Source organism: Macrosteles quadrilineatus, unplaced genomic scaffold (assembly GCF_028750875.1).
Source record: "Macrosteles quadrilineatus isolate MER2022 unplaced genomic scaffold, UCM_ALF_1.0 Scaffold_7__1_contigs__length_78375512, whole genome shotgun sequence".
Taxonomy (NCBI): domain Eukaryota; kingdom Metazoa; phylum Arthropoda; class Insecta; order Hemiptera; family Cicadellidae; genus Macrosteles; species Macrosteles quadrilineatus.
Window position 1 is genome coordinate 49539956 of NW_026542600.1, and position 26684 is coordinate 49566639.

The 26684-nt window shown below is 33.0% G+C and overlaps 1 protein-coding gene across 2 annotated transcripts; it reads left to right on the forward strand.

Annotated features, from left to right (window-relative positions):
* Positions 1-67: 67 nt before the first annotated feature.
* Positions 68-26386, forward strand: LOC128998706 (rhomboid-related protein 3-like). Of its 2 annotated transcripts, XM_054424957.1 has the most exons (9): positions 68-220; positions 3881-3938; positions 5413-5436; positions 6373-6537; positions 10928-11098; positions 12194-12333; positions 16881-17094; positions 22436-22549; positions 23341-26386. In XM_054424957.1, the coding sequence occupies exons 2-9, from the start codon at positions 3885-3887 to the stop codon at positions 23554-23556; spliced, it is 1098 nt and encodes a 365-aa protein (XP_054280932.1). In that variant the 5' UTR covers positions 68-220; positions 3881-3884; the 3' UTR covers positions 23557-26386. The 2 variants fall into 2 exon arrangements, with proteins under 2 accessions (XP_054280932.1, XP_054280933.1); XM_054424958.1 differs by lacking the exon at positions 68-220 and having other exon boundaries at positions 3763-3938.
* Positions 26387-26684: the final 298 nt, after the last annotated feature.

Here is a 26684-nt window from a genome sequence, read left to right on the forward strand (position 1 = left end):
AGAGAAGAAGTAAAAGACTAAAAGAGAAAAGAGCAAAAAAAAAGAGCATTACTTTGTTGATGTTGATGTGTACACAACTGTCCTAAGCGACTTAAGTTAATGTAAAATATTTTCTAAATAAAATTAGTACGAAAAGTGTTTATAGGTTTATGTAAATTGAGTCCATTTACACATAACTTACTATTGCTGAAAACACATTAAGCAAATTAGCTAATATTGTGTAAGTATGCTGGCATAGGCTATAGGTACAAACCTAGGTATATGTTTAGGTTAGTTTGCAGTGGATGTATAAATAGGACTAGATTGTCTTACTTTTGTACACTAGACATACTTTACATCATAAGTGAAATAAATATGTACATGTCAACATGCTTGAAGAGTGCTTTCAAATGCTTCTATTGTTCGGTTCCAATTTATGTTGTTTTTAAGGCATATAACCTATAGGACACCTGTATGTCAGTGGCTCCTTAAACTTGTTGTCCTGGTGACCCATTACCACTTTGGGCTTACATTTTACCTATTAATATCATTCATCAAGTACTATATGCCTACTGAGAAACACAGTATTTATTTAGTATAGGCCTATTTTATTTTACAATACCAACAGCATACTGGTACAGCATTTTGCATTTTTTAAACAAAATAAAATCAACCAAAAAAACAACATTTATAAAATAAAATAGCCTAACTTACCGGTATATATTTTATTTTTACTTTATACGGAGGCCACTTATTTTACAGCGCGCTGCGGCGGTTAGGTTAGGTTGGGTTATCATAAATTTTTATGACTCATCTCGTATAGTTCGATTCATAACGAAACTAGCAAAGTTCTACAAACATATTTATGATAACCCAACTTAACCCAACCGCCGCAGCGGAGTGCGCTGTAAAATAAGTGGCCTCCGTATAATACGTAAGTACCAAATAAGGAGCTAACAACCGATAACTTTTGGCGCTAAAGTTATTTTTGAATAAGTCAGTTTATGTTTCTTCTAAATCCAAATATGTTTAACTGTTGTGGTTGCTTACGATGCAAAAGGCAGAATTTGAGGGTATTACCGGTTTAATTCTCTGCCTGTTTAGCTGCTTGTTTTTTTTTATTTGATTATGAAGAGTAAACTTTGGGCAATAACTATTTAGCGACAAGCATTTGTTTTTTTCAAAGTAACTTAAGTACGGTATTTTATAACTACTCAAGTTTAATTTGTAAATCCCTTATGTAGGCCTAAGCTTAACCTACATTACCGAAAATATAAAAATATTATTAGCCTATTTTTTCTTTATTAACAAATAAATTCTAACTTAATGAAACTTTTAATACAAAGGTAGCCTAAGTTTAACTTTAAGTTGAGGTTATGTAACACATTTTTTTACATTTTTCTACCTAACTTTAGGAAAAAAAGTTATTGGGTACGGTACCTAACGTATGTGAACTTGAGGGGGTTTATGAAACGTAAAAGTATGGTTTTCTTTGATTTGTTGTACCTTGCAAATTGTGCTATGGGCCTACTTATATTTAAGTATAAATACAAGACAATTACATAAATATACTTTAATCCACTCCAAATTAGTTTATTTCATGTGACCGCCTACTTTAAAATTGGATTCATAATAAATGCTCTGACTATAGGCCTAACTAAGTTCCTAAAAAATTGAAACCTACGTTAACCTGTCCGTAACCTATGTTACCGAACAGGTGCAACCGCACAGAGGTTTACTGTAATTTCCATTTCATGATTTTTTTCTAACTAAAGAATGGTCTCTAAAATTTTTAGATTTTTATACCTTCTAGGTTCACAGACCTTTCACATTGTAAGTAAGGGCACACAAATCTGACTTCCATGTGTGTAACCTAGACGTTATCACATTTAAACACATATACTTGTAAAATGACAGAGGGTAGTGTAAAAACAATCACATGTTTTTATAGAGTAAACATTCTTTAATGCCATACACCAGTTCATAGTTAAACTTAACTATTGTTTCATGAAATATTTTTGTTTATATGTCGGCCGCTGTAACATGTACGTTACTTTGGAATGGCCAAAAAGATTTTATTGAAAATAGTTTCCCTTATTTAGCTATATTTTATAATTATGTAGTTAAAAAATTAAAGGGATGGCATCATGAAATATGTAAAAATTTTTAATCCAGCGTAGTAGACATGGCTATATCACTGTGGATTATTTCTGGTAAAGAGCTCAAAAACCAATATTCAATAGCCTAGATCCAGTATTTACAGGACAATAATAATTGAAGGGTGCAGGGAAAGAATGATCAAACTCCAAAAATTCAGAAAATGAGATACCAGTATATACTGGTTCGTCTGAGTGAGTTTTATAACCACGTGCAATTTACACTCTGGAATAACGAACAGATTCCACGCTATAATACAAAACGTTGAGGGTATGCAGGGGAATATCGGACACACTCCATTGCAATCAATGGAAGAACGGTCAAAGTCCGTATATACTTGTTTTTTTTAGGCTGCACAAAGGACCAAAAAATCACCTGGCAAATATTAAAAAATTCAAATAAATACAACACATTTTAATACTTTTGTAATTTTGTTAGTATAAGTGACTTTGTTTCATTAAACATGATTTGATTTATTTAATATTTTTAATTTTTACTATCCTAACGTACAGGGGAATAATTAAAACTAAAAAAGTACATTAAATACTTTTTGAATTAATACGATATATGCATAAGAGCCCTGTTAGCGCCCATAGGCTTCAATGTGTTAGCCTGCAAAGGAGCAGGACATCTGACGGTCTGCTTAACCACTTTGCAATTGAGCAAAGCGCTGGTATTTTGCTGCTCAGTGAGCAGTATCAGGACCAACGTTTTTTCCAGTGGTTCCCTGATATTTCCGGCATGGCGGCCATGCTCATCGCGGGCAGTGGTTTTGTATGGACTCTCCAATACTGTATTGTGAGAGGGGTGGACTCGTCGTTCAGGCACGTCAACCGAAGCTTATTGTGCATCCACTCTCCAATATAGCTAAGAGTAGGCCAATTGTAAATTTAGTGTAAGCTATTGTGCATCCATCACAAATCCACTCTAACTATGATTCGTAATCGCGGCACTAATGTGATCATCTCCAACGATTGTGGTGACGTTGTAATCATCTACCGTGTTTGTCCAAAACTAATGGGCTACATTGGCCCTTTACCTATAGGGGCTATATTGTAATTTTGTTGCTGGTAAACTTACGTTCTGAGGTTTCAAAATCAGACCGTAATTCACACCCAAAAACCCTAAAACTATTCAAACGTAGACATAAAAATTAAAACTGGTACCGTACAGTAATAAGAATTTTCTTTTTTTTTTTTTGTTAGAATTTAAAGTTTGCTTCAATTTACCCGCATAACTGTCAAATATTCATGTTAACTTTAAGTTAGATATAATTTATTTAAAGCGAACACATTTTTATTGCGTTTTACTAAAATAATTATTTACTAGGCCTACATACTGTAGGAATAATGCATTTTGAATTTTGTTTATGTGTGTGAATTGAATTAGTTTTTACCACTAGGCTAAGCGAATTGTTATTTTAATTGTAATTTGTTTTTAAAAGCTTGATTATAAATTGGAAGTTATTCAATAAATCATCATTATCAATTATGAAAATCAATTCAATCGTGTCATTTAATCTCAAGTGGATACTTTATCATGTTTGACTCATCTTATTAAGCACAGCAAAATCAGTGACTCATTCAGCTCATATTTTTATCAGTTAAGTGTTAAGTTGATAAACATAGTAGTCTGTATTTGACAGAAGTGAGTAGTGGACAGTAAGTTTGTGTTACTTACAATATATAGTTTAGTATCTGTAATCCTTTATTCTTGACTGAAAACTAAACTAAATTTTTTCTAGCAAAATGGCGAGAAAACAACCAGAACATCAAGGGATTCAAATGGTTTCAGTGGAGAATGTAAGTACTAAGTATTAAGTGTTAATTTTCTTAAAGTACCTACCCAAAAAAATATTTGTGAATCTATGCTGCACAAACTGGAATTTTATTATGTTACTTTGGTAGCCTATATCAAATCCAATTACCTACTTTAAACCACAAAGGGGGTGAGAAGGGTCTTGAATTATGTTATTTCTGTTTGTTAATGTGTTGAGGGAGCGAGCTGGTCTAGTAGTTAGAGTGCGGGACTTCCCCGGGTTCAAATCCCGCCAAATCATCAATGGATTTTATCGAAGTGGAAATTAAAAAACAAATAATTTAGTATATTGAAGCGTTGTTGTACAATTAAAGATAACAGAAAAAATGCCCAATGTACATTTAAAATCCCATCTTATTCTTATGGAGAAAAAAGTAAGCTGTTGTAATTTGTTTCCTTATTGATATATTTTGATCAAATTCACCTACTCATTTCATACTATACTATTAACAATAAAAGAAAAACTTTTTATTTTCCCTGTTGCAACAAACAAGTACTTGTTAGATATAATTTTATTTAAATGGGTAATAAATGTGACATACTGTATTTAAGGAAATACTTTTGCAAAAATCCAATCAGGCAAATGGAAATGTCCTTAGTCTACAGTTTTGCTGCGGCTGGGGGTATTAATTACTTTGTAGGCAATTATAATTACTGTTCAAGATGTTTTTATTCCATCACTTTAGCCATAGACAAAAAGAATTGAATATAGACCGACAGCAGTGAGGAGTGACATGTAGTTACGGTGTACACCGCTGCAGCGTCTGCTGGTAGCATACAGCGAGGAGCTGACGACTGCAGCGAATCGAACACCGAGCACGCTCTTGCGGCATATCGCGGAACCTTCCTTTGAGAGTCTATATTTATTCTATTTGTCTATGCTTTAGCCTATAGTGGTCTCAACAATGAAAACTTATGTGTCACTTACGCTTCTTTACTGATACTAAGTTCGACATTCAGGTTTGCCAACTTATGTTGCACTACACCTACTAAGTTGTAGTGTAATAAATCAAAACACCACCATATTCACCAATGCTTGTTATTTGTGCTATGTAGTAAACCAATCAGAAATTGAAGTGCAAAACCTGTTGTAGTAGTACAACTATACCACAGGTACTAGCCTACAGTAGAACTCCAATTATACGAACACCAACTCTCCGAAACACCAACTATCCAAATTTTTTACTATCCGGTGCCTATTGATTTGAATATTTTTAGTTCTACTGTAGGCCTACTATAAAACAAGTATTCTGTTAAAATCGTTTAGTCAGTCAATAAAAAAAATTGATTAGGCTATATTTCATCAATCTGAACCTTTCAAATATGTATTAAAGAGTCTATTGCCCATAAGAACTACAGGATTCAAAAATAAAACAATTATATAATTTTGAAACAATAAATATCAAGACCTTTAACTATTCTCTTTTGCCATATTCTAATTTCCCCCCTTTTTTACAGCACTGGCATCATATCTTCAATAGGGTAAGTAGATTGCATACTTATCTAGTGAAATCTTAGTTTCCAACAAGAAACATGACCAATTCTGCTTGTTTGGTTGTTTTGGTTCCAGTAATTACCAAGTAACACATTGTTAACAAGCTTACTAATGCATGACTCAGAAGTGTTGTTGTTATGTTATGATTTCCCAATATCGGGTCACTGCATTTACACTTAGAATACATTGAACAGTGTAGTGTAGATTTGTAATATTTTTATATTATTTACATTATGTAGTGTCCATTTTACATAGGGCACCACAAATTTATGAATATTATTTATCGAAATTGTATTTATTGATTACAAGAGTCTACAACAGTTACTGGGAAATTACCAAAAACAGCTATGGTTAAAAACCATTAATTATACTCAATATTACAAAGTAACAGTTAAATAATATAATATAAAATGTTTGTATAAAGTTAAATATGTATCAGCAATGAATGCAGTTAGTGAAAATGATAAAAACAACTTATCTTAAGTATAGTTAAAAAATATATCTAATTCATTAACTTTGAAACTTATTCTACTTTTTGTAACCCTTGTAAATTTGGCAAGCTGGTCTAGTGGTAGAGCTCGGGCTTTGGTACCCGAGGTTTCGGCCGATCGAGGGCCGATCACCAATAGTCTTTATTTATGTGATAATGCTGCGACCCTCTAGGAGTAGCCTGAAGTAATGTGTAAAACAGTTCCAGACTAGAACTTAGCGTCCTAGGATCTGAAGTTGGGACACTAAAATAAAAAAAGTAACCATTGTAAATATGAACTTAGTTTTTCAAATTTCCAATATGGTGGCCAACTTTAAAATGATAAATGTGTACTGTACAAATAACTGTAACTTGTATGATTTAATTTAGATTGTATAAAATATTTTAGGACATAAGTGTTTTGTTCAATGCTGATGTATTGTAACTTGTACAGTACGATGTGGATGGAGATGGTCGGATCGCCTTGGCTGAATTCAAGACGATGTTGAGAAGTAACAGATTCAACCACGACATACCGGATCGAGTTGTCAAGCAGATACTCTTGAATGCCGACGCTGACAGGAATGGTTACCTTGAGTTCCATGAGTTTCTCAAGTTGGTGAGTAACAGAATCAAACTGTCTGTACATAATGTATACACAACATATTGCTGGGTAGCTAAGTGGTTATACTTGCCTGGTAATCTAAAGGTCGCTCATTCGATCCTGAGAAGATTCATAAGCTTTTTGGTGGTTTGAAACTTGTTCCAGATGTTTTTGATCATGGGGCTTTAAATAAATGGCCCAGGCTATAGAACAAACTGATTTTAGTCAGTATCAAAGCTGTCCTTTCATTCATTCCACACTCACTCACTTATCTTTGCTTTAAAATACACACTTTGGCATTCTTGTATCAATGTGATCTGATAAAAACTATGAATTTAAATAAATAAATAGTGACAGTGAGTTCGGATCCTGATACCTGCCACTACATTTTATCGGTACAGTTCACCTTTGAACTATACCGGCTCACGGTATGCTTTGCTGGATAGGCTATGTTCCATGCACAGGCCTCTGTGGACCATGTGCAAATGCAAGGTTAAAAGAGGTTAAAGTTGATATCCAACAATATCTGGTTGAGAAAATCAGATGATTGTTTGAAAAGTAATTCACATGTTCAGTGTGTGTGACAAAATTAGATCTACACATTTAACCCATTAAGGAAGCAGTATACTTGATTCCGAACAGCCCTTCAGGAGGCAGTTAAAATCAGCTGTTTTGCAGGCGATTGGTAAAACTTTTGTAAAACAGTTAGTAATAGTGATAAACTAATAATTTTTTTTTTTTTTTTTGTAGAAAACTTTCTGTTCTTTAAGAAAAGTATATAGTTATTGAGCATATGAAAAAAAATAAAAAAAAAATAATAAAAATAAAAAAAAAATTTAAATTTCAAAAGCAAAATGAAATAAAAATTATTTTGAACTGTATAAACCATCATAACTATATATTTTCTGAAACTTAATTTTATTTTTTTACGTGGAAACAAAAAATTACCCTTATAGGGTATCTATAAAAATAAACATGCAATAAAAAGTTTTGTGATTACTTACAATTCTGCATTTTGATGCGATTTCAGCAACATTTGGTCGTCATGGAAAATTACATTGAAATAAAATTTATAAACACTGGGTTCATTAGTTCATTAGTCACTAAGTTCTATTTACACTATATACATGTTCAGCTACAGGATTTTAGTAGTTCAGCTTGGTGTGAAAAGCCACAAAACATTTCTCAAGATGCAGCGGAACTTTACACCGTTCGCACATCCATGCAGTCTCAGACCTCTTCTTGTTTGCTGTACATACTTTACAAGCTCTTGTTGGATGAAGTTTACTTTCTGTGGGTGGGACCTTCATAGGAAAATGTGCCCACTGCTTTGACTGAAGGCGCAATGGGGACGGATTAATTGGGGCTTTTCCAGGCGACGTCTTGGCCGGAATCGTAACTGAGGTCAAAATCTGTTCGACGAGGTTTAGTCGAAAGTCAGTGAAATGCATCTTTTTTATCTTCTTGATTTTCTTGAAAATGCAGAATGCATTGTAGAGTGTCATATCAAGAAGATAAAAAAAAATCTTCTTATAGGCCTTCACAGTTCTCCTCATTATAGGAAAGGTCGACAAGACCTGATCCTGTCGATCTACACCCAACATACCTTGGTTGTAGTCGATGACACATTTAGGTTTTTTTATTTCTACTTGTTGGTCTCCTTCATTCACAATTTTGGATACTTCCATATCAATGTCTTCGTGTACAGTTGATATCATATGTACATGTTTGCGATCGCTCCATTTCACAGCAAGGACGCCCCGACCAGATCGTTTGATCGCTTCCCCCTTTTGCAGCTCAACATGCTTGAATACTTGTGGCATACATCTCCTTTTCAATAAAGCAGAACCCACAGCATGTGTATCCTTTTCAATGAGCTTAGTATACAGGAGGGGGGAGGAATACCAATTATCAAGGTAGACAACATACCCCATTCCCCAAAAAGGCTGCAGCAAATCAAGTGTGACAGCTTCACTAGCCAATGTGTCGTCAACTTTGTCATCCCCAACATATATTTTGAATGTGCAGCAGTACCCAGAGGAAGACTCACATACTTCATAAATTTTAACTCCGAATCGGGCCCTTTTCATGGGATTAAATTGGATTATACCGAGCCTGCTTCTCATTTTTAGAAGTGTTTCTAGGGTGATATTTCTTTCAGGTTCAAGCATGTGTAGAAACTTCGTCTCTAAATATCTTATAACGGGTCTCAGTTTTTTCAACTTATCATTCTGGATGTCACTTTCAGTGTTTTCATCGTAAAAATAAAGAAATCGAGATATGTTTGTGAATCTCTCAAATGACATTGTGTTGGTAAAGATAGGTGTCTCTAATATTTGTCTGTGGGACCAATAGTGTTTGAGTTCTGGCTTCTTCACCTGACCCATATTCACATAGAGCGCAAAATACACTTTTAGCTCATCCCTAGTAACATCTACCCACTTTTTATCAGTCTTCAAAATCTTCCTACCAGGGGTTCCCAACAGTTTTCTAGCGTAGTCATTGGTTTCTGTAACTACCATATCCCAGAATTCATTCCCCACAAACTGCATAAATGTATCTAATTCTGTTGGGTTCTCACCTAAGCTAGGAAGTGTGTGTACGTTTATTCCAGGTACACCGCGGAATTCAATTTGTTTAGGGACATTTTTACATCCAACCAAGGACAATCGCTATCGACGAACTTTGGTTTCTTACCTTTACCTTTTTTAGGCTTTTTTGAAGTTTTTTTATTGTTAGGCCTACATTTGCCTTTTAGTGGTGTAATTGATTTCTTAGGCCTACCAGGTTTTTGTTTTTTGGTAACCAGAGAATTATTTGTAGGTTTCATTTTTTTGTTAGGTTTTTCCGAATCTGGAAGCTTTATTTTCCTTTTACTAGATACATTTTTTGTAGTAGGCCTATTAGCCTCAAGATTAGAAACAGAATTATTACTACAAGGCATAGATATAGGCATAGGCTCCATAGTACTAGTGCTAGGCCTGGGCTCCATAGTAGAAGTGCTAGGCCTGGGCTCCATACCAGTGCTTGTACTTGGAACCATATCCACTTCATCAGTAGGATTATTATTAGTTAGGCCTACCTGAAAGTTGTCATACTGATCAAACTCCTCTTCAAGTTCATCAAATAATCTCGGTGATAGCCGAGATTGGTAATTAGAAGGACTACCGGTAGGCCTAAATTCAAGGAAGTCCACAGGCCGTTCATTTTTGTCACCGTGATGAACGATTATACGATTATGTCCTCAACACTTTCGTCACTGCACGTTTCAAAGTCGAACTCATAATCACTGTCTAAATAACGATCTACCTCAGAAGAATGTAAATTTTCACGATCCATAATCAAAACATAATCAAAACATAACCAAAACAAACACTCGGTAAACGGTGGGAGGTTTCGTCTGCCGTCAAACGTCAACACGAGCAGATGACGCTTTACAATAAATGAAATAAAAAAACAACAGGATGGCCAACAGACCAAAACAATATGCTATTCGTCAGTTCAGACATTCGCGAAGGACATGGCAACACCATCTGTCGGAAAAACTTAGAACTACGTCAATAATTACGACGCAACGCACACATCGAGTCGGACTCGTGTGTCGGTGTTCAGTCCACCCGGAGCAGCATCGAGTCAGACTCGTGTGTCTTCCTCAATGGGTTAATGTTACAGATTTGTTTGTTTTAACTTTAAATTAAATGTTCCGGTACATGTGCCAGACTAAATTACTAAAGAACAAGGTGAACACGTTCAGTGCTGGCTCCAACCACCCTACATCAATTGATGTAGTTGCGCAATCCCCACTACAATAGTTCAGTATGAGCTCAGCCATTGCCGGGGAACGTTAAAACCGTTGCTAGCCTGTAGCTTAGAATGTTAGCTTTATTTTGGTGTAGGTTGGTACTAAAATTTCCCGTAAAATCCCATCTGACAATGCTTTTGTCCCGGTTTTGGGGATTTTCTCTCTTCAAGCCATATTACAAGGCCATTGACTACTGATCCAGGCAGTGCAGCAACCTTTGGGTGTTTTACGTCCAATCTCGGGGTAACATAGTACAATCATCGCTGCTCTTTTGTTATTCGTTAGATTGAAATATTTGAATGCCAATTGCGTTCGCTGTTACGGTGCCGCGTGTTGGAATGCCTGCTGCACTGAACGTGTTAACATGGTTATTAAAAACTAAACATACTTTCAGCCTTTATAATAGGACCAAACTCAAGTTTTGTTCTTGTTATCCAATAATACTTAAGACACCACTAATAAATAATACATGATACTAATAAATATACAAGCAGACTATCTTACTCCTGGGAAAGCTGACGATTTTATATAATAAACTAAATTGGGATTGTCTCCTATTGTATATCGTCATACGAAACTACATGTTGTTTTATATGTTTTAAGGTGGAGAGCGATGAGGGAAGGCACCTGTTCAATCATTACATGAACTCTTACGTCCGTTCAGTGATTCCTCGAAGGACTTGGACTAGAGATGATATCATCGATGGGGAATATGAAGACCAATATACTTGCAGACCCCCTGCTATAGGCATGCTCTTGATTAGTTTAATAGAGGTACGTATTTTGGGGAAGTATTTTTCCTACAATGAAGTGTTCTCTGTTGTTATTGGTTTGAATTTTGATTCAGATTTAAGTTCAAGCAGATATGTTGGTATTCACTCAATCATTAAAACTTTAAAAACTTGAATGAGCCGTGGATTTTCATACTGCTATTGCTTCAATAATAAGTACTACTCTTTCAATAAAAGGTTAAATTACCTATGTAAGACTCTGGAGAGTCGAGACTCGACACACGACCGACGCGCGTCTACATGTACTTTTATTAACTAAATAAAAGTAGGCCTACCGTGTATTTGTATGTTTTATTCGTAATGTATATAAGTGTAAAGTTTGTGTACGTCTTTCAAAACTTCAAGACGCACCCAATGGGGAAGATCAAGATCTTATATTAGGACTGATGATGGCAATTTATTCTGCCAAAATGCATCTCCTGTAATAGGATACAGCACATAAGAATCGACTGGCGAACACAGGTAATTTAACCTTTTATTGTTTGTCATACCGATCCGGAACAACAACAAACAACATAAAATGAAGTACTACTCTTTGTTTCTGTGGTTCACTGTGAAACTCAAATCAGGATACTTTGGAAAGTATTGATTTTAAAACATCAGTTGTCAAAATAAAAGATCATTTGATAAAATAATGTTCATTAATTATCCCTCATTATCACGGTGAAATCATGAATATCTGATGTTGTCGTGGAAAAATCGTTAACATCTCCTGGGGTTGCGGCAAAATTGTGAACATCCCCTGTGATGGTGGAGAAAACGGAGAAGTCGTGAACGTCTACAAAATTTTAGACTGAAGAACTGTATTGTTTATGATGTGTTATAAACAATGTCTGTACAAATTTCATAGACATACTTTAAATGTATATTGTAAACCCCAATGAAAAACCTACAAGTTTTCTAAGTAATAGGCTCTGATAAGATGGATGGATCACTCAGCGCCCGGCTGAAGTTAACAAACAAACTTTAAGTTCAATTTCTATGATATCACTTGTTTGCTGTCGTAATCATAAATTGTATTCTGATTCTATGATTTTCGGTTTCCTTTTCCGTTATTGACATGTTCTGTTGGTCACAGATGGGTTTGTTCCTGTACGACGTCGCCGTCACTCACACCACAGTAAGCACAGATGGCCCAGTATCTCAGCTGTTCATATACAATCCCCGTAAGCGGGCTGAAGCTTGGCGTTATATGACGTACATGTTTGTGCATATCGGGTAAGTGAATTTACTAAGCTTACATTCTTATTCTTATTCCGAATTGTACAAGGTGACTTACTGACAATTTTACTTAAAATTGTTGCGGTAAATATTGATTCATGGAAGTGTAGAGTTACTTAGGTATCGCTTTATTTGAACAGTACGTAATCCAAGACAAAATAATTTTGTGAGTTTGATGTTAATGATGTAACATATGAAAGAAGGGTTCAAGGATTCTTTTGGGGCTAGCGGGCTTAAACCTAAAAGGGCTAGAGTTCTTCACCTAGCACAATTAACACAAAAAATTACACTTCACCAAGAAATAAGAATATTTCACTGTCACTATGTTGTAAGAGGCAATGAAATAGTCTAATTAATTGTTGTGTTTAGTTTAAAATCTTTGTGTATATTGTGCAAATATGAAGTCTTTTTACATCCAGATAACAAGGTAAGTGTGGTATCCTATCAAAAATCCTTAACTACTAGCAAAATAGAAGATCGTTACTAGCTAATGTCCTAAATTGATGCATAAATAAATTTTAAAAAATTATTTGTTTTTTTCTATCGCTAATAATCTATGATTGCTCTTTTTGGTTTAACAATTTAATAATGTACATACAATTAACTATTACCTCGACCTGATGTAAGCTACTATAAAAAATTAACTAGGGACTTTTGTTTCTTTGCCTATGCACTAAGCTACCCAGGCCTGTTTAGTTTAATTTTCTTGCCAATTCCTCTTATCTAACTATATCGTTCATCCATCTTATCAATTTTATATAACCAAATTTATCACTTACCGCTAAAAGCCAGAGTTCTTCTTTCACACTAAATCGGTAAAATTATCTTTAGAAATCTGCATCATTAGAGTGTTCTATCACCAAATATTCACATCATGCCAACCAAAACCAAACAAAGTTTTACAAAATATTATGAACAATGAACTTAAAAAAAAACCCATTGCACGTTGCAAACTGACAAATAGAATACTGACTCATTGGAGTTATCTCTCAAATAACAAGAACGTAGAACATTAAATCTAGATTGTGCATTGTGATTAGTAAGGTAGTAAAACATAAATATAGCGGTGACTGCATTTATTGCCATTTAAGCTGCCAAGATAAATGAGATTAATCAATTAATTAATTTTTATGAATTTGCTAGAAAATTGTGTAATTTATGATGCTAATAGTAAAACCTATTAACAGACACACCCAAATTATTCTATGTTTTATAAATTAGTAAGTAAAATGAATTAAATATTTTTTTTCTTCCTTATGAAATGAATTAATAATATGAAAGTAAAATCACTCATTGAAAGATTAATTGGAGAATGTTTTAGTTGCAGAATGTATATTATGAGTAAACATGTTATCTATAATACTTTTTGGCCTTAAATATGTTTCTTACAATAAAGTTCCGCAGTAATTTTACAATTTCAATTTATTAGTTACTAAATTAAATTTGAATAAAAAATATCATTAATAATTGATTATTTATTATTAAGTAAAATACTAAACTTTTAATTGTTGGAATATTTATTTGATGGCGTAACAGTTTGAATGGGTTGAAGATTTATTATTTAATTCAAGAAACATTCTGAAAATATCTTGAAACTTTGATGATCCAGGATAATGTTATCAAATCAAATCAAATCAATTTATTGTTGTAGACATTTCACAATGTTTTAACAATCGTCATAAAATATATAATGCTTATATTAATACAGCAAATGAATACTTAGATGTAATCAATCAATATAATAAGTTCTAGTATTAAAAAATATATAAATATATAAATACAGGCACAATTAAATAGAAATATTTTGACATGTAAAAAAATCCTCCACTGTATATGGGCATTTTTGTATTAAATATGTTTTCAATTTTGTTTTGAAAGTGTTCAAGGACAACTCACGAGACTCCACTGATAAATTATTAAACAATTTAGCTGCCATGTATTGAATGTTTGTTTGACTCTTTGAGTATTTACAAAGCACTGTTTGCAAGTTGTTTTTAAATCTGGTTTTATAATTAGGTCTATTTGAATTTTCTGAGAACATTTCTAAATTATGTTTTACATACAATAGAACTTGAAGAATATACAGGGTTGGGCAAATGTGTGGATACCCCTAGTTAACTTTTTAACGCGTTGCAATAGGAAAACCAAACTCGGTACATATTTACAACATAAGAAATTACACTTTTTCATCAAAGTTATAACTTTGCCCCAGCCCCCAAAATGGGGTATTTTGGGGGCAGCCCCAAATTTTCAAATGTAAACACCTATCATGTGACCCATCATTTTAAAGGGTTTATCAAGGGAAATTGAATGGCGCAAACCAGAGGTCAATATCCCACGCCTAATCAAAATGGCAGCCATTTTAATTATTTAAGATGAGCAATCATGATAAAGTCTAGACACCCCCAGTTAACTTAAAAAATTAAATATTTTAATACTGACCAAAAGGTGAATTCTCTTTTTTCATAAAGGTATGCTGAGTTTAGTTTTCCTGCTATAACCTGTTAAAAAATTAATAGGGGATATTCCAAAATGACTGCCATTTTGATTAGGGGTGCGATATTGACCTCTAGTTTGTGCCATTTAATTTGTCTTGAGAAACCATTTAAAATGAGGGGTCACATGATAGGTGTTTACTTTTAAAAATTTGGGGCTGCCCCCAAAATACCCCATTTTGGGGGCCGGGTACAAGTTCTAACTTTAATGAAAAAGTGAATTTTTTTATGTTGTAAACATGTGCCGAGTTTGGTTTTCCCACTGCCACACGTTATAAAGTTAACTGGGGGTGTCCAGACTTTATCATGATTGCTCATGTTAAATTAAAATGGCTGCCATTTTGATTAGGCGTGCGATATTGACCTCTGGTTTGCGCCATTCAGTTTCTATTAATAAACCCTTTAAAATGAGGGATCACATGATAGGTGTTTACATTTGAAAATTTGGGGCTGCCCCCAAAATACCCCATTTTGGGGGCTGGGGCAAAGTTGTAACTTTGATGAAAAAGTGCAATTTCTTATGTTGTAAATATGTGTCGAGTTAGGTTTTCCTATTGCAACGCGTTAAAAAGTTAACTAGGGGTATCCACACTTTTCCCCAACCCTGTATATTGCAGGCAAAGTTAAAATTTTGAAATGTTTAAACATAGGTTTACAGTGAGTTCTAGAGCGTACACCACTTACAAGCCTTATCGCTCTTTTTTGCAATTTAAATAAATTTTTGGTATATGTTTCTATGTATTATGTTTCTATTTAAATAAACCTCTCTTCAAATTTTTTGGAGACTTGTGCTTTGAGTTCCTTTAAAACGAAAATATCGAGCATTATACTGATACTCCATGTAAAACAACTATGACTTGTTTCATGCAATGTAAACAGTTTGAAGATAAATAAAGGAAAATCACAAAAATATCTTCATTTACAATTTTTAACTCAATTCAAACTTCTTACCTTCTACAGCTCTTTTATTTATCAAAATACTTTAATGATTAAGGGAAACTTTGACATATTCTTGCTGAATCAATGTGACCACAATTGTGATACAAGATTTTAAAATTCTCTCAAACCTGCACAACATAGGCTAAACTTGTTCCATTGTCGCCATAGTATATGAGGCCTAAAATTGACAATAAACTGCCGTTAAACATAAAACAAATTAACTCTTTAGCTTGGCGTTTTATTCTTTGGAAGATTTTTTTTAAATCAATAAATGTTTTCTTTTTTAAAAGCTTTTTACAATTAATTACTATTGAGTTTTTTTATCCCTTTTTCAACTAATAATTGATCTTATTATTTTATGTTCTTGTCAAAAAAAAAATTGGTTCTTTAATCCAAGACCAATTTAATAGAAATTAATATAAAATATAGGCTAATATTTAATATAAAAATTAATATAAAATAAAAGAATTTTTAATATAAAAATAAACTAATTAACCCTAAAATTAAATCATGATACCCTATACATGCATTGGGGTACAGTATATAGAAATCACTACTAAAAACAGGGAAACTTAACAATAAAAAAAAAATCAAGACCAGGTAAAAATATATCGCATTGGGGTACGAATATATAAAATACTTACAGAAATCATGATTAATACTCAAAAACTAACTAAATTAATAAAAAAAACTCATTCTATGGCAGAAATGTTAATTTATTAACTATAATATAAAATAATAAAATAAAATATTTTATTAATTATAACAGAGAATGTTAAAATTATATTAATTAACATACTTAATAGCTTATTATGCCATAGTGTTTTATTTAATAATACATTTATTGGGGGGTAGATCATATTATCAGTACAAAATATAATATTATTATTATAATATAATGTTATACTTTATATTATATTTAATATAATATTATTTATTTATTAATATAAATAAATAATAAGAATATAATATTTAATTCAACTACAAATTTAATTTAAATTTTTTAATTCACTAGTAAATTTAATTAATTTAATGCACATGTGAATTAATAACAATAAAATAAATAGCTTTAATACAAAAAAATATATAAATATTTGTCGTGTTTTCCAGTGTGTTTCATCTGGGAGTGAACATCTTGGTTCAAGTGCTACTTGGTATTCCACTGGAGATGGTTCATCGCTGGTGGAGAGTTCTCATCGTCTACTTCGCTGGAGTCATTGCCGGCTCCCTCGCTACCTCCATGTCCGACCCCTACGTGTACCTCGCCGGGGCTTCTGGGGGAGTTTACGCCCTCATCACTGCTCACATTGCCACCATTATCATGGTACAACTTACGAGTTCTCTCAAGCTTTTTAAAATCAATTTTTCATGCCAGAAATTTATGAGGGTTGTTCAGAAAGTAAGGAATGTACACATTTGCCAACTCAATGACTGTCCAGATATCACAGTAGAATTGTCATTGTGTTGCTTGCAGTAAAACATAAAGTGTGCTGCAATTGAAAACGCATCAGTTGTGAGGTGTGTCACGTCAAATCGCATTCACAATCTCCTTCATCCATTCAAATGGGAGAATTTCTCTCAATCACCCACCCTAAAGTCCAAAACTGGCTCCAAGTGACTCACTTGGTTTGTGCACCAAAATGAAAACCTGCTTAGCAGCATAGCGCTTCAATTATGACAAGGACCCAGTGGCGGTTCTAGGACCTTGTCAAGGGGGGAGGCTACCGGAGGGCTTGGGGGTGTGGAGCACGCCCCACTGAACCAGGGGGGTCCGGGGAAAATTTGAAATTTTCAAAGCCGTTTGGTGACTTTCTAAAGCCATTTTTAACACCTAATACCGTGCCCATAAATTGTCCATAAACTCTTATTTCACCTGTTGTTGTCATGAGCAAATAGACATTTAAAAAATTAACCTATGACGATTGCATTCATGAATTTAAAAACACAATTTAGACTACGGCCATAACCACCTAAAAGCCGTTGGGTGACTTTCTAAAAAAAAAAAAAAACAGTTTTAACGTCTAGAACTGTGTGCAAAACCTCCCATTTCCCCATTTATTTTTCATGAATAAGTAGACACTTTTAAAACTAACTATGACGATTGCATTCATAACAGTGAAAACATATTGAAGGCTACGGCCATATCCTCCTAAAAGTGGTTTACTGACTTTCTAAAGCCATTCAATATTAATGAATATATCTGTGTCAAACTGTCCAAAAACCTCCCATTTCACCTGTTATTTGTCTTTGTCATGAGCAAGTAGACATTTAAAAAATCAAACTATGACAAACTTGCATTCATGAATTTCAAAACATAGGCCTACTGTAGACTACGAAGCCATATCTCCTAAAAGCCGTTTGGTGACTTTATAAAGCCATTTCTAACGGCTAGAAGTAGAACTTTGCCCAATTGTCCTAAAACCTTCTATTTTACCTGTTATATGTCATGCAAGTATAGACACGTTTTTTAAACTTGCGTTTCTCTCCATATTATAGATCTGTAACAATATGTATAGTATCGAATTCACTAATAGCATTGACATTATAAACTTTGACACTAGTGTTTATATAGTATAGTCAATGGTAAGCAGGGCCGGTTCTAGGAATTTAAGCGAACACCCGAATCAGTGCCACCTAGAATTACCCCCCCCCCCCCACCCAAAATGAACATAACCCTATTCGTGAAATTTTTTGGGAAGAACTTTTAGGTTAGAAGAATACTTGCAACAACAGACTTTTTTCAACTACTGTTTATTATTCATAGAAATTTAACATTTTTACACTTGTATGTACTCATCATATACACTTTAGCAAAACCCAAAGTTAACAATTTATTTCTAAACTAGCAGAGTACCCGTTCTTTGTACGGGGTTGGCTTATAAGTATAAAATGCTTATTGCAGTTATACTCTAGCTTTGCATTTGCAATGGAGGAGGGTTACAGATACAGTATAGTATTACACATCTACCATAGCCATTCTGTTCTACCCCTGCACCTGAACAATATAAAAAAGTAAATTATCAAACATGCACACAATATGACAAATTATGTATTAAATTAAAAACATAAACATATTACTGTAAAAAATCCTACTTTGACAGTTCTCATTGTGTATCACAGCTTTTTGATGCTGCTTACTTCAAATTAGCTGTTATCACAATGGAAAACTATATAATAGTGCTGCACCCTGTTGGTAAACCTTATAACTTTTTAATGCTATTGTATATCATAGAACAACTTTATTGGTCAAATCAGCTGACAAAATTATTTAATTCCTTTAAATTTGAAGGTTAACATGGGAAACTCCAGAGCCACTGGGGCGGAGCCTGAAAGGAGTTTTGAGATAACAATATGCCTATTAATCGGGAATGTGAGCTATCATTACCCCAAATTTCAGCCCAATCCAACCAGTATTTTTCGTGTTTACTTGTCACAAACATACATACATACTAAACTTTCTCATTTATAATATTAGTAGGATGTGAAATCAATTTTTACAGGATAACTTGGATACAATATAAGTTTGTATAAAGCCTATTAAAATGAAAAATAGGTGTAGGTAGATGACAAGAGAGGAATTAACCAGTTAAAAATTTACTCTCCTAGCATTGATCTGCTCTAGGAGGGGAGAGTGATCAGGAGTAGAAGGGAGGGGAAGTTTCTTGTTGTGACAAGCGGGACTGTGTGCTTATCTGGAGCATGAGTCATGAAATAAAACCCACAGGCGCCGCGCTGTACGCTGCCAAGCGTCAGCTCACTGCAAATCAATGCCTTGATTCCTTGAGTTGAAATGCTGTACAAGTATTCAAGTGCTGTTGGTACAAACAGAATAAATGCCTTTGGTGTGGTGCTTTGGATACTTGAACTCTGAGCGAAAAAAACAAAATTAAGTAGTTCACTTATCAGTAAAGTTGTTTCCAATTTTGTCTTCTGAAAAAAAAATTTTGTCCCATTGGCCCCACTTTTCCGTGGCGGCATATGCGACCGCTTAGTTCGCGTATGGGTTAAACCGGCCCTGATGGTAAGAGGCTACTGGGGCTACCGCTGATTGCTGATTGATGCCTGTGTTAAGTTAGTGGCTAGCAGACAATTTGACAACTAACAATGGAACATCAGGAAATCAGCTGTTTCCCCGTCCTCGCTCGCGCGCTCGGCGCTCGCACTCACCTTTGCCCTTAGCATGAAGCTGACTGCTGTAAAAATGTGATGATGAGTACAACTTTCCATAGCGTAATATTGTTTTATTCGTTGTGCTATTGTCCACAAAGTTGATCTATGTGGGACTTAATACTACTTTTGCCATCGCTTAAGTTTAATAAAAACTATATTTATGTCTGTTTTATGACATAGCGTGTTTTAACCCATTTGCATTGGATGATGTACCAGTACGTCAAGTCAGTGATGTACAGTATCACGGCTGACGTACTGGTACGTCATCCATGAAATTTGAAAATTTGATTTTTTCAATAAATGAACCATTTATACTTACAATATATACATATAATATTTAAATTTGTTCTTCAAAACAAAATATTATGTTCTTTGAATGATTTCATATTTACGTAATCCAGGCAGCTATTTAACTTTTTTTATGAAAAGTATGAAAAATAGTGAAAACGTGTACTAAATACATATACATATACATATAAAATATATAATTTTATGTAGATTATATGTTTTATATTATTTTCAGCTATAAAATATTATAAAACAAAATCAAAAATAGTGTAATATTATTTCAGGCAGGTATATGTACCTAATTTTTTGAAAAAAAAAACATATCCTAATCCTAAATACATATAAATAAAAAATATACATACAAAATTCAATATAATATAAAAATAAAAATTTTATTATTATTTTGAGCTATAAAATACTATAAATCATCATAAGAAATAGTCAAATGCAAATTGTTTTATTTTTAATGTTTCAGTGATAAGGTGATTTTTGGTAAATAAATAAAATGGTGCAAATGGGTTAAGGACGAAATGTATGTTTAAATTTATTTTTACAGGGTCCAAGGGGGTGGCTTTAGCCCCTGTAGCCACTCCCCCCCCCCCTTGGAACCACCACTGCGAGGACCTCCAATTGCGTGTCACCGGCTAGCTGAGCTAGCAGGTGGCGGAATTCTATGTCAAGGGAATTTCAAAGCTTGTCCCCCGCTATAATAAATGCCTCAATTCGTTTGGCAGATATGTAGAAAAGTAGTATTTTTTATTTTATTCCGAAACGTTCCTTTCTTCCTGAACAGTTAACAGCCCTTGTATAATGTAATGGCTGAGGTTGAGTAATGAAAATGTGACATGTCAATAAAGCTCAACCGTATGAATAGTGTTCATGAAAGATAACTATCTACAGTAATATTAAAACTAGTTATCACAGTTAGAAAGTGAAATATGATTCCTACTAAGGACTAAGCACAACATTTTGTGTAGTGGGACCCTTTCTAAAACTTATAGTTATACAATCACTTGTGTAATATGAGATAACTTTATCCAACAGATTATTGCATACTTAGATAACTTACTGTAAACTTTTATACACTTATATAACTGAATAATATTTCTGGTATTTTAAATAAAAAGGTCTAATTAAATTTTGAAAATGTTTACACTCATACTATAGGCCTAGTCTTATCCATGCTGTAAATACAGGGTGGAAAAAAGTCCAGGGACAAAAAGTAATAAAGATAGAGCTTTAAAACTTGGTACATAGTTACTAGGCATTAGGTTAATTTCAACACATTATTCAATTATACGCTACCTCTTCAGTGGAACGGCCCGCTAGGAGTCAGAAGCAAATCTTAAATGTAAGCATAGGTTAATGTGCACATCAAATTAAAGGTCTTTGTTAGTAAAATACAATGCCGCAAACCCGACAGTTATTCAAAGATGCATTGACTTTGCAATGCTATTATAGGCCTACGCAACCTTCTCTTGGCCGCCCGCTAGAAGTCGAAAGAAAATTATAAGCTTATGCATAGGTCGATATGCACATCAAATTAAAGGTATTTATTAGTAGAATACAATGCCGGAAATTGAGCTCAAAAGAACAACTGAGTAAAACATGGCAGCCGTTCAAAAATAAAAATGGCAGATTCAAGAAAACTTTGAACTGCTGCCATCTTTGACTCGATTGTTCGTTTGTGTTCAAATCTGCGCCATTGTATTCTAATAGTAAAGGCCTTTAATTTGATGTGCATATCAACCTATGCTTACGTTTAAAATTTTCTTCTAACTCCTAGCGGGCCGTCCCCCCTCAGGAGGTAGTGCATCACTGAAAATTTGTGAATCAAATTATGTTAATGCCCAGTAACGGTGTGCCAAGTTTTAAAGCTCTATCTTTGTTCCTTTTTGAAATATTTAACCGTCCCGGGACTTGTTTTTACCCTGTATATTTAACAGATGGTTAACAGTAGGTACCGTAAAAAGGCTGGGAAAATATTCTAAGAGATTTGCATAAATTATAAAATAATCAAATTAGAAACTTAGAATTTTAAACATAATAAAGGATATGTTAATGGTTTTACCATTAGAAGCACAGAAAGGTACCTATCATACCCATATTAGTTAATTTATAACAAATGATAATTGTGTAGGCTAAATCACTTTTTCCCCAATTTTCATAACATATATTCAGTCAGTTTTTCTTGTTTTTTTTTTTAGAATTGGTCTGAAATGCAGTTTGCAGTTTGGCAACTCCTAGTATTCCTCTTCTTGACTATTGTAGATTTAGGATCGTCCATTCATGCTCGTTACATTGCGAATGAAGATAATAAGGTAAGGATAAACATTTATATTATTCTACATTCTTACTACACAATTTTTCTAATTGAAACCAATTTTTAGTAATTGTTTAAATCCAGACTTTGGCTACCAACATAAAAAAGACAAATTATTGAAAAATAATATGCTAGATATAGAACCAAACTTAAAACATAGAAAATGTTTGTTTTTTAAAGACCTTTTTAATGAATACTACAAAATCTGTGTTTTATATGTATATGAGTTTATACACTTTTTTATTTTTTTAAATTAGTTAATGTTGGCTTAGTGGTACATTCTAGGGTATTTTTAGAAAAGAGTGTCATTTCATTGATCTGAGATAAAAATTGTGATCCCTTATGTAGGCGGTTGCAATAAAATCAACTGTAAGACCCTGAATTTTAGACAGGTTTTAACACCCTGTACAAGAGCATCAAGATCAATTTAAATTTTTTTTATAAAATTACTCAGTGAGCAAATACCTTTAAACTGAGGTATCACTTAACCTACCTTTACATTTGAAAATTGTCCAAAAACTACTCCCTCCCCCCCCAAAAAAAAAATTCCCTTTCAGTGTGTTTGGGATATTTCAAAATAATTTTCCCAAATTCTACGGGGTGAAAATAGGGGGGTTTAAGTTGTCACAGACAATCCACCTTGATTGGTTTAGCTGCTGTACATTGTGTACAGGTGGTCTGCCTCACCCTGTATAAGCTTATACATTTTTTCCATGATGATGAAGATATATATCACAATATTTCATTGTTGAAAGACAGAAGAAGTTACGATTCACGTTGGTTTTCCAGGTTGGATATGTCGCTCACTTAGGAGGAGCTGCCGCAGGTCTTCTCGTTGGTCTATACGTTCTGCGCAACCTCGAGGTTCAGTCCTGGGAACGTGTAGTGTATAGGATCAGCATGGCCGTGTTTTTGGTCTTTGTTGCTTCCGCAATCGTCTGGAACGTTGCCTATCCTAACTACTTTCCTCCTCAAGATGTAAATATTTCCTTCCAGAAAAACTAAAAGAAAACATGTGCAAAGGATTGGCTGGATAAATCCTGTCTACTTTTAGATAATTTTAGACTTTTCTTGTTGAACACTAGTGCTTTTTTAAGAAACTCTAATGGCTATAAGGAATGTACAATTTTTACTATAATTTGTAGCAAAAGAAAACGTATAAGGTGCAAAATTTGGATTGACTGGATCAATCTTAGCCTATCTATTTTTTTAGATAGTCATAGACTTATCATGTTGAAAACTAGTGTTTTTGGAAAAACTTTGTGGTGGTTACTAAGAATGTAAAATATTTACAATTGATTTGTAGCAAAAAAAGAAGATCTATAAAAACCACAGTTTTAACTCTGATGAAGGCTAACAATGTTAACAAACCAGGGATCAAATGTTTGTGGTCAGTTATCTTATAAAATGTTTATAGGTAATTTCCAGTTCCCTAATATTCTAAAACTATTTGGTACAAATGTACAAAACCTATGTAAAAGTGAAGTATTTTCAGGGAATATTTATATTTTGTACTTTCGCCCTCCTTTTGTGATTGAATCACTAGTGTTTTACTTAATTTTAATTTCAAAACCATGTTCAGGCAGAAAATAGATCATAAATGAAAGGTTTTAATATTATTTTGTAGATTAAAAAGTTGAAACTATAAATTATGTAACTATCTAAATGAGTATGAATGAATATATTACCGGTATGCTTTGTTTTAATATTTGTTCATTATGATGTTTTTTTATAATCATGCATTTTGAATGATCATACATCAATGTTAAATGGATATTTATTTAATTATATAAAGTTATATGCATAAAACAAATTGATTGTTTTAATTGCAATTAGTTCGCTATATTATTGCTCAGCTTAAGTTCAAAGTTCTTAAGTTCTCATGATAGTTCATTTGAAAGCTATTTTATATCATATAACCACTATTTATTTTTATAAACTGTTTTATTGATGTTACCAAAGTTTATACTTACTGAAACCATCAGTTGAGTTCTATAATTCCATCCTGTAAATCAAACTATATTTACTAGAATACTAGAATGTTTTGGTGCCTAGTAATAATCGTTTTTAGTTACAAATCTGTATACAGTATTAAGAATTATTCAGGTAATATTAGTACGTTTATTAACGTTTATAAAACATTTTCTGTTACCTTCATAGGTAGTTGATATTGTGTATTAGTACTTGATAATAATTCAATTTTAATCTGTATCACTGATTGTATAAGTATTATGGGAATGTTAAGCTAAACCTATGGGTTCCTACCTAGTTTTCTGAAATGCCAGTTTTTAGTAGGTAAATTATCATTTAGTAAACATTTAGTAAATTATTTATTTTACTGCAGTATTATATTTTTCATTAGTTATAAATTAATTTATTATATTATTGTATCTCTATTTCCAGGGTGAAAACTGTGTTATTTCAAGCTTATTGGTAAAATCAAAACAACATTTACATGTTTTGAGAATATCTTTTTATTTAGAAAAATGAGGTTTTCTTAACAAAAACACTGTGAAACTGACAGGCTATTCTATTTTATGTATTGATTTACTTGAATTAATACAAACTTCTCAGTTAAAAGGCTTAACTGTGGAATTCAATTAATTCTTACTAAAGGATTTCAATTTAATTTTTATATTTATACAGTTCTGTCTTTTTTACCTGTTTATAAACGGCTCTAAGTTCCAAAGACTGAGGGCTCATTATTTTCTTTTGAGAAAATATTTACATTTTAAAAGTAATAGTTACTTAATAGGTATTTTTAGAAGAGATCTAGGCCAGTTGTTAATAAGATTTCATAATAAAAAGCACTAAGCAGGCTTACCTTTGCATAGGGTTGGAAACTTCTCAAAGGAAAAAAACATAAAACTTATTGAAGTATTTTTATTTGAATCTGTGTGTGTATCAACTTGATAATATTTTTGTATAAGATTTTTTCAACGAATCAAAAATCAATGAAAGGACATCCTGTAAGCCTTGCCTCTGTTCTCGTAACGGAGTTAAAAATAACCACTTTAGTAATATTTTCTTATAGCTCTTTAATAATAATTAAGAGTCTAATACATCCTTAATTTTTGTTAAGGATTTTAAAACATATTTGTAGGACAGTAAATTTATGACTTTAGAGACGATAGTTTCATATCTGAGTTATCGTGAAACATAAAACTGTCTAATTTTATATAAAAAATGTGCCTTGATGTTGTGATCTGTTTTGTATAGCTTAATTGAATTTTTGTATTCATATGTCAATCTTTAGCATTAAGCGGATATTTGCTTATATAGCTATTTTGCTAAAGTTTATTTGTGTGACTTATTATTTTTCTATGGTTGAGGGTTTAAAATGTATTGTAAGTTTCTTATCTTCTAAATTACATGTGATAGTTTACATTTCCAGTTATTGGAAATGTAATGTAAATCTACAACGAGAAACAGATCAAAGAACAATGCTTAGCAGGGATCAAAATGTTGAACTGCACACACAAAATGGCTAGCACAAGCAAGTTCCTGGCTGTCTTAAAGCCCTATGTTTTCATTGTACAAATCCATATATTTATTCGAAACATAAAAACAAGGTCCGTTCCGTATAGAATCCAAAACATATTTTTAAAGAAATTTTCATTTTTATTAGAATATTACTAAAAAGGTATTACTGCGTAATTTTTATCAATTTTGGCAATCTTGTATGTTGGATTTCTTTTACTGACCTTGTTTTTAGGTTTGTCACGATTTACAAGTATCACCGCGTTCTTTCATATTGCCTTATGTATGTTGTATTGATAGATGTTTTTATTTTTACATGTTTGCAATTCATATCAATAAAAATACTTGTAAAATATTTGTTTGAATTCCTCATTCCTAATAACATTTACAGTAGTGTTGGCTAAGGCTAAGATAATGTCTAACTGGGTTTTGTGTTTTTAACAAGGAAAACAAAAACAACTGAATACTAGACCTTTTATGCAAATTCTACTTGTCCCAAGCAGGTTCTTGATTACAGTAATAATTTTGAGACTTAGATCCAAAACATGAATATTTTTGCTTAAATTTTTGATGATGTAAACATTTTGGCTGGGCTGGGAATTTAAAGGTTTTTTTTCACCACAAAAATACAAAATAACCAGTACGAGCACAAT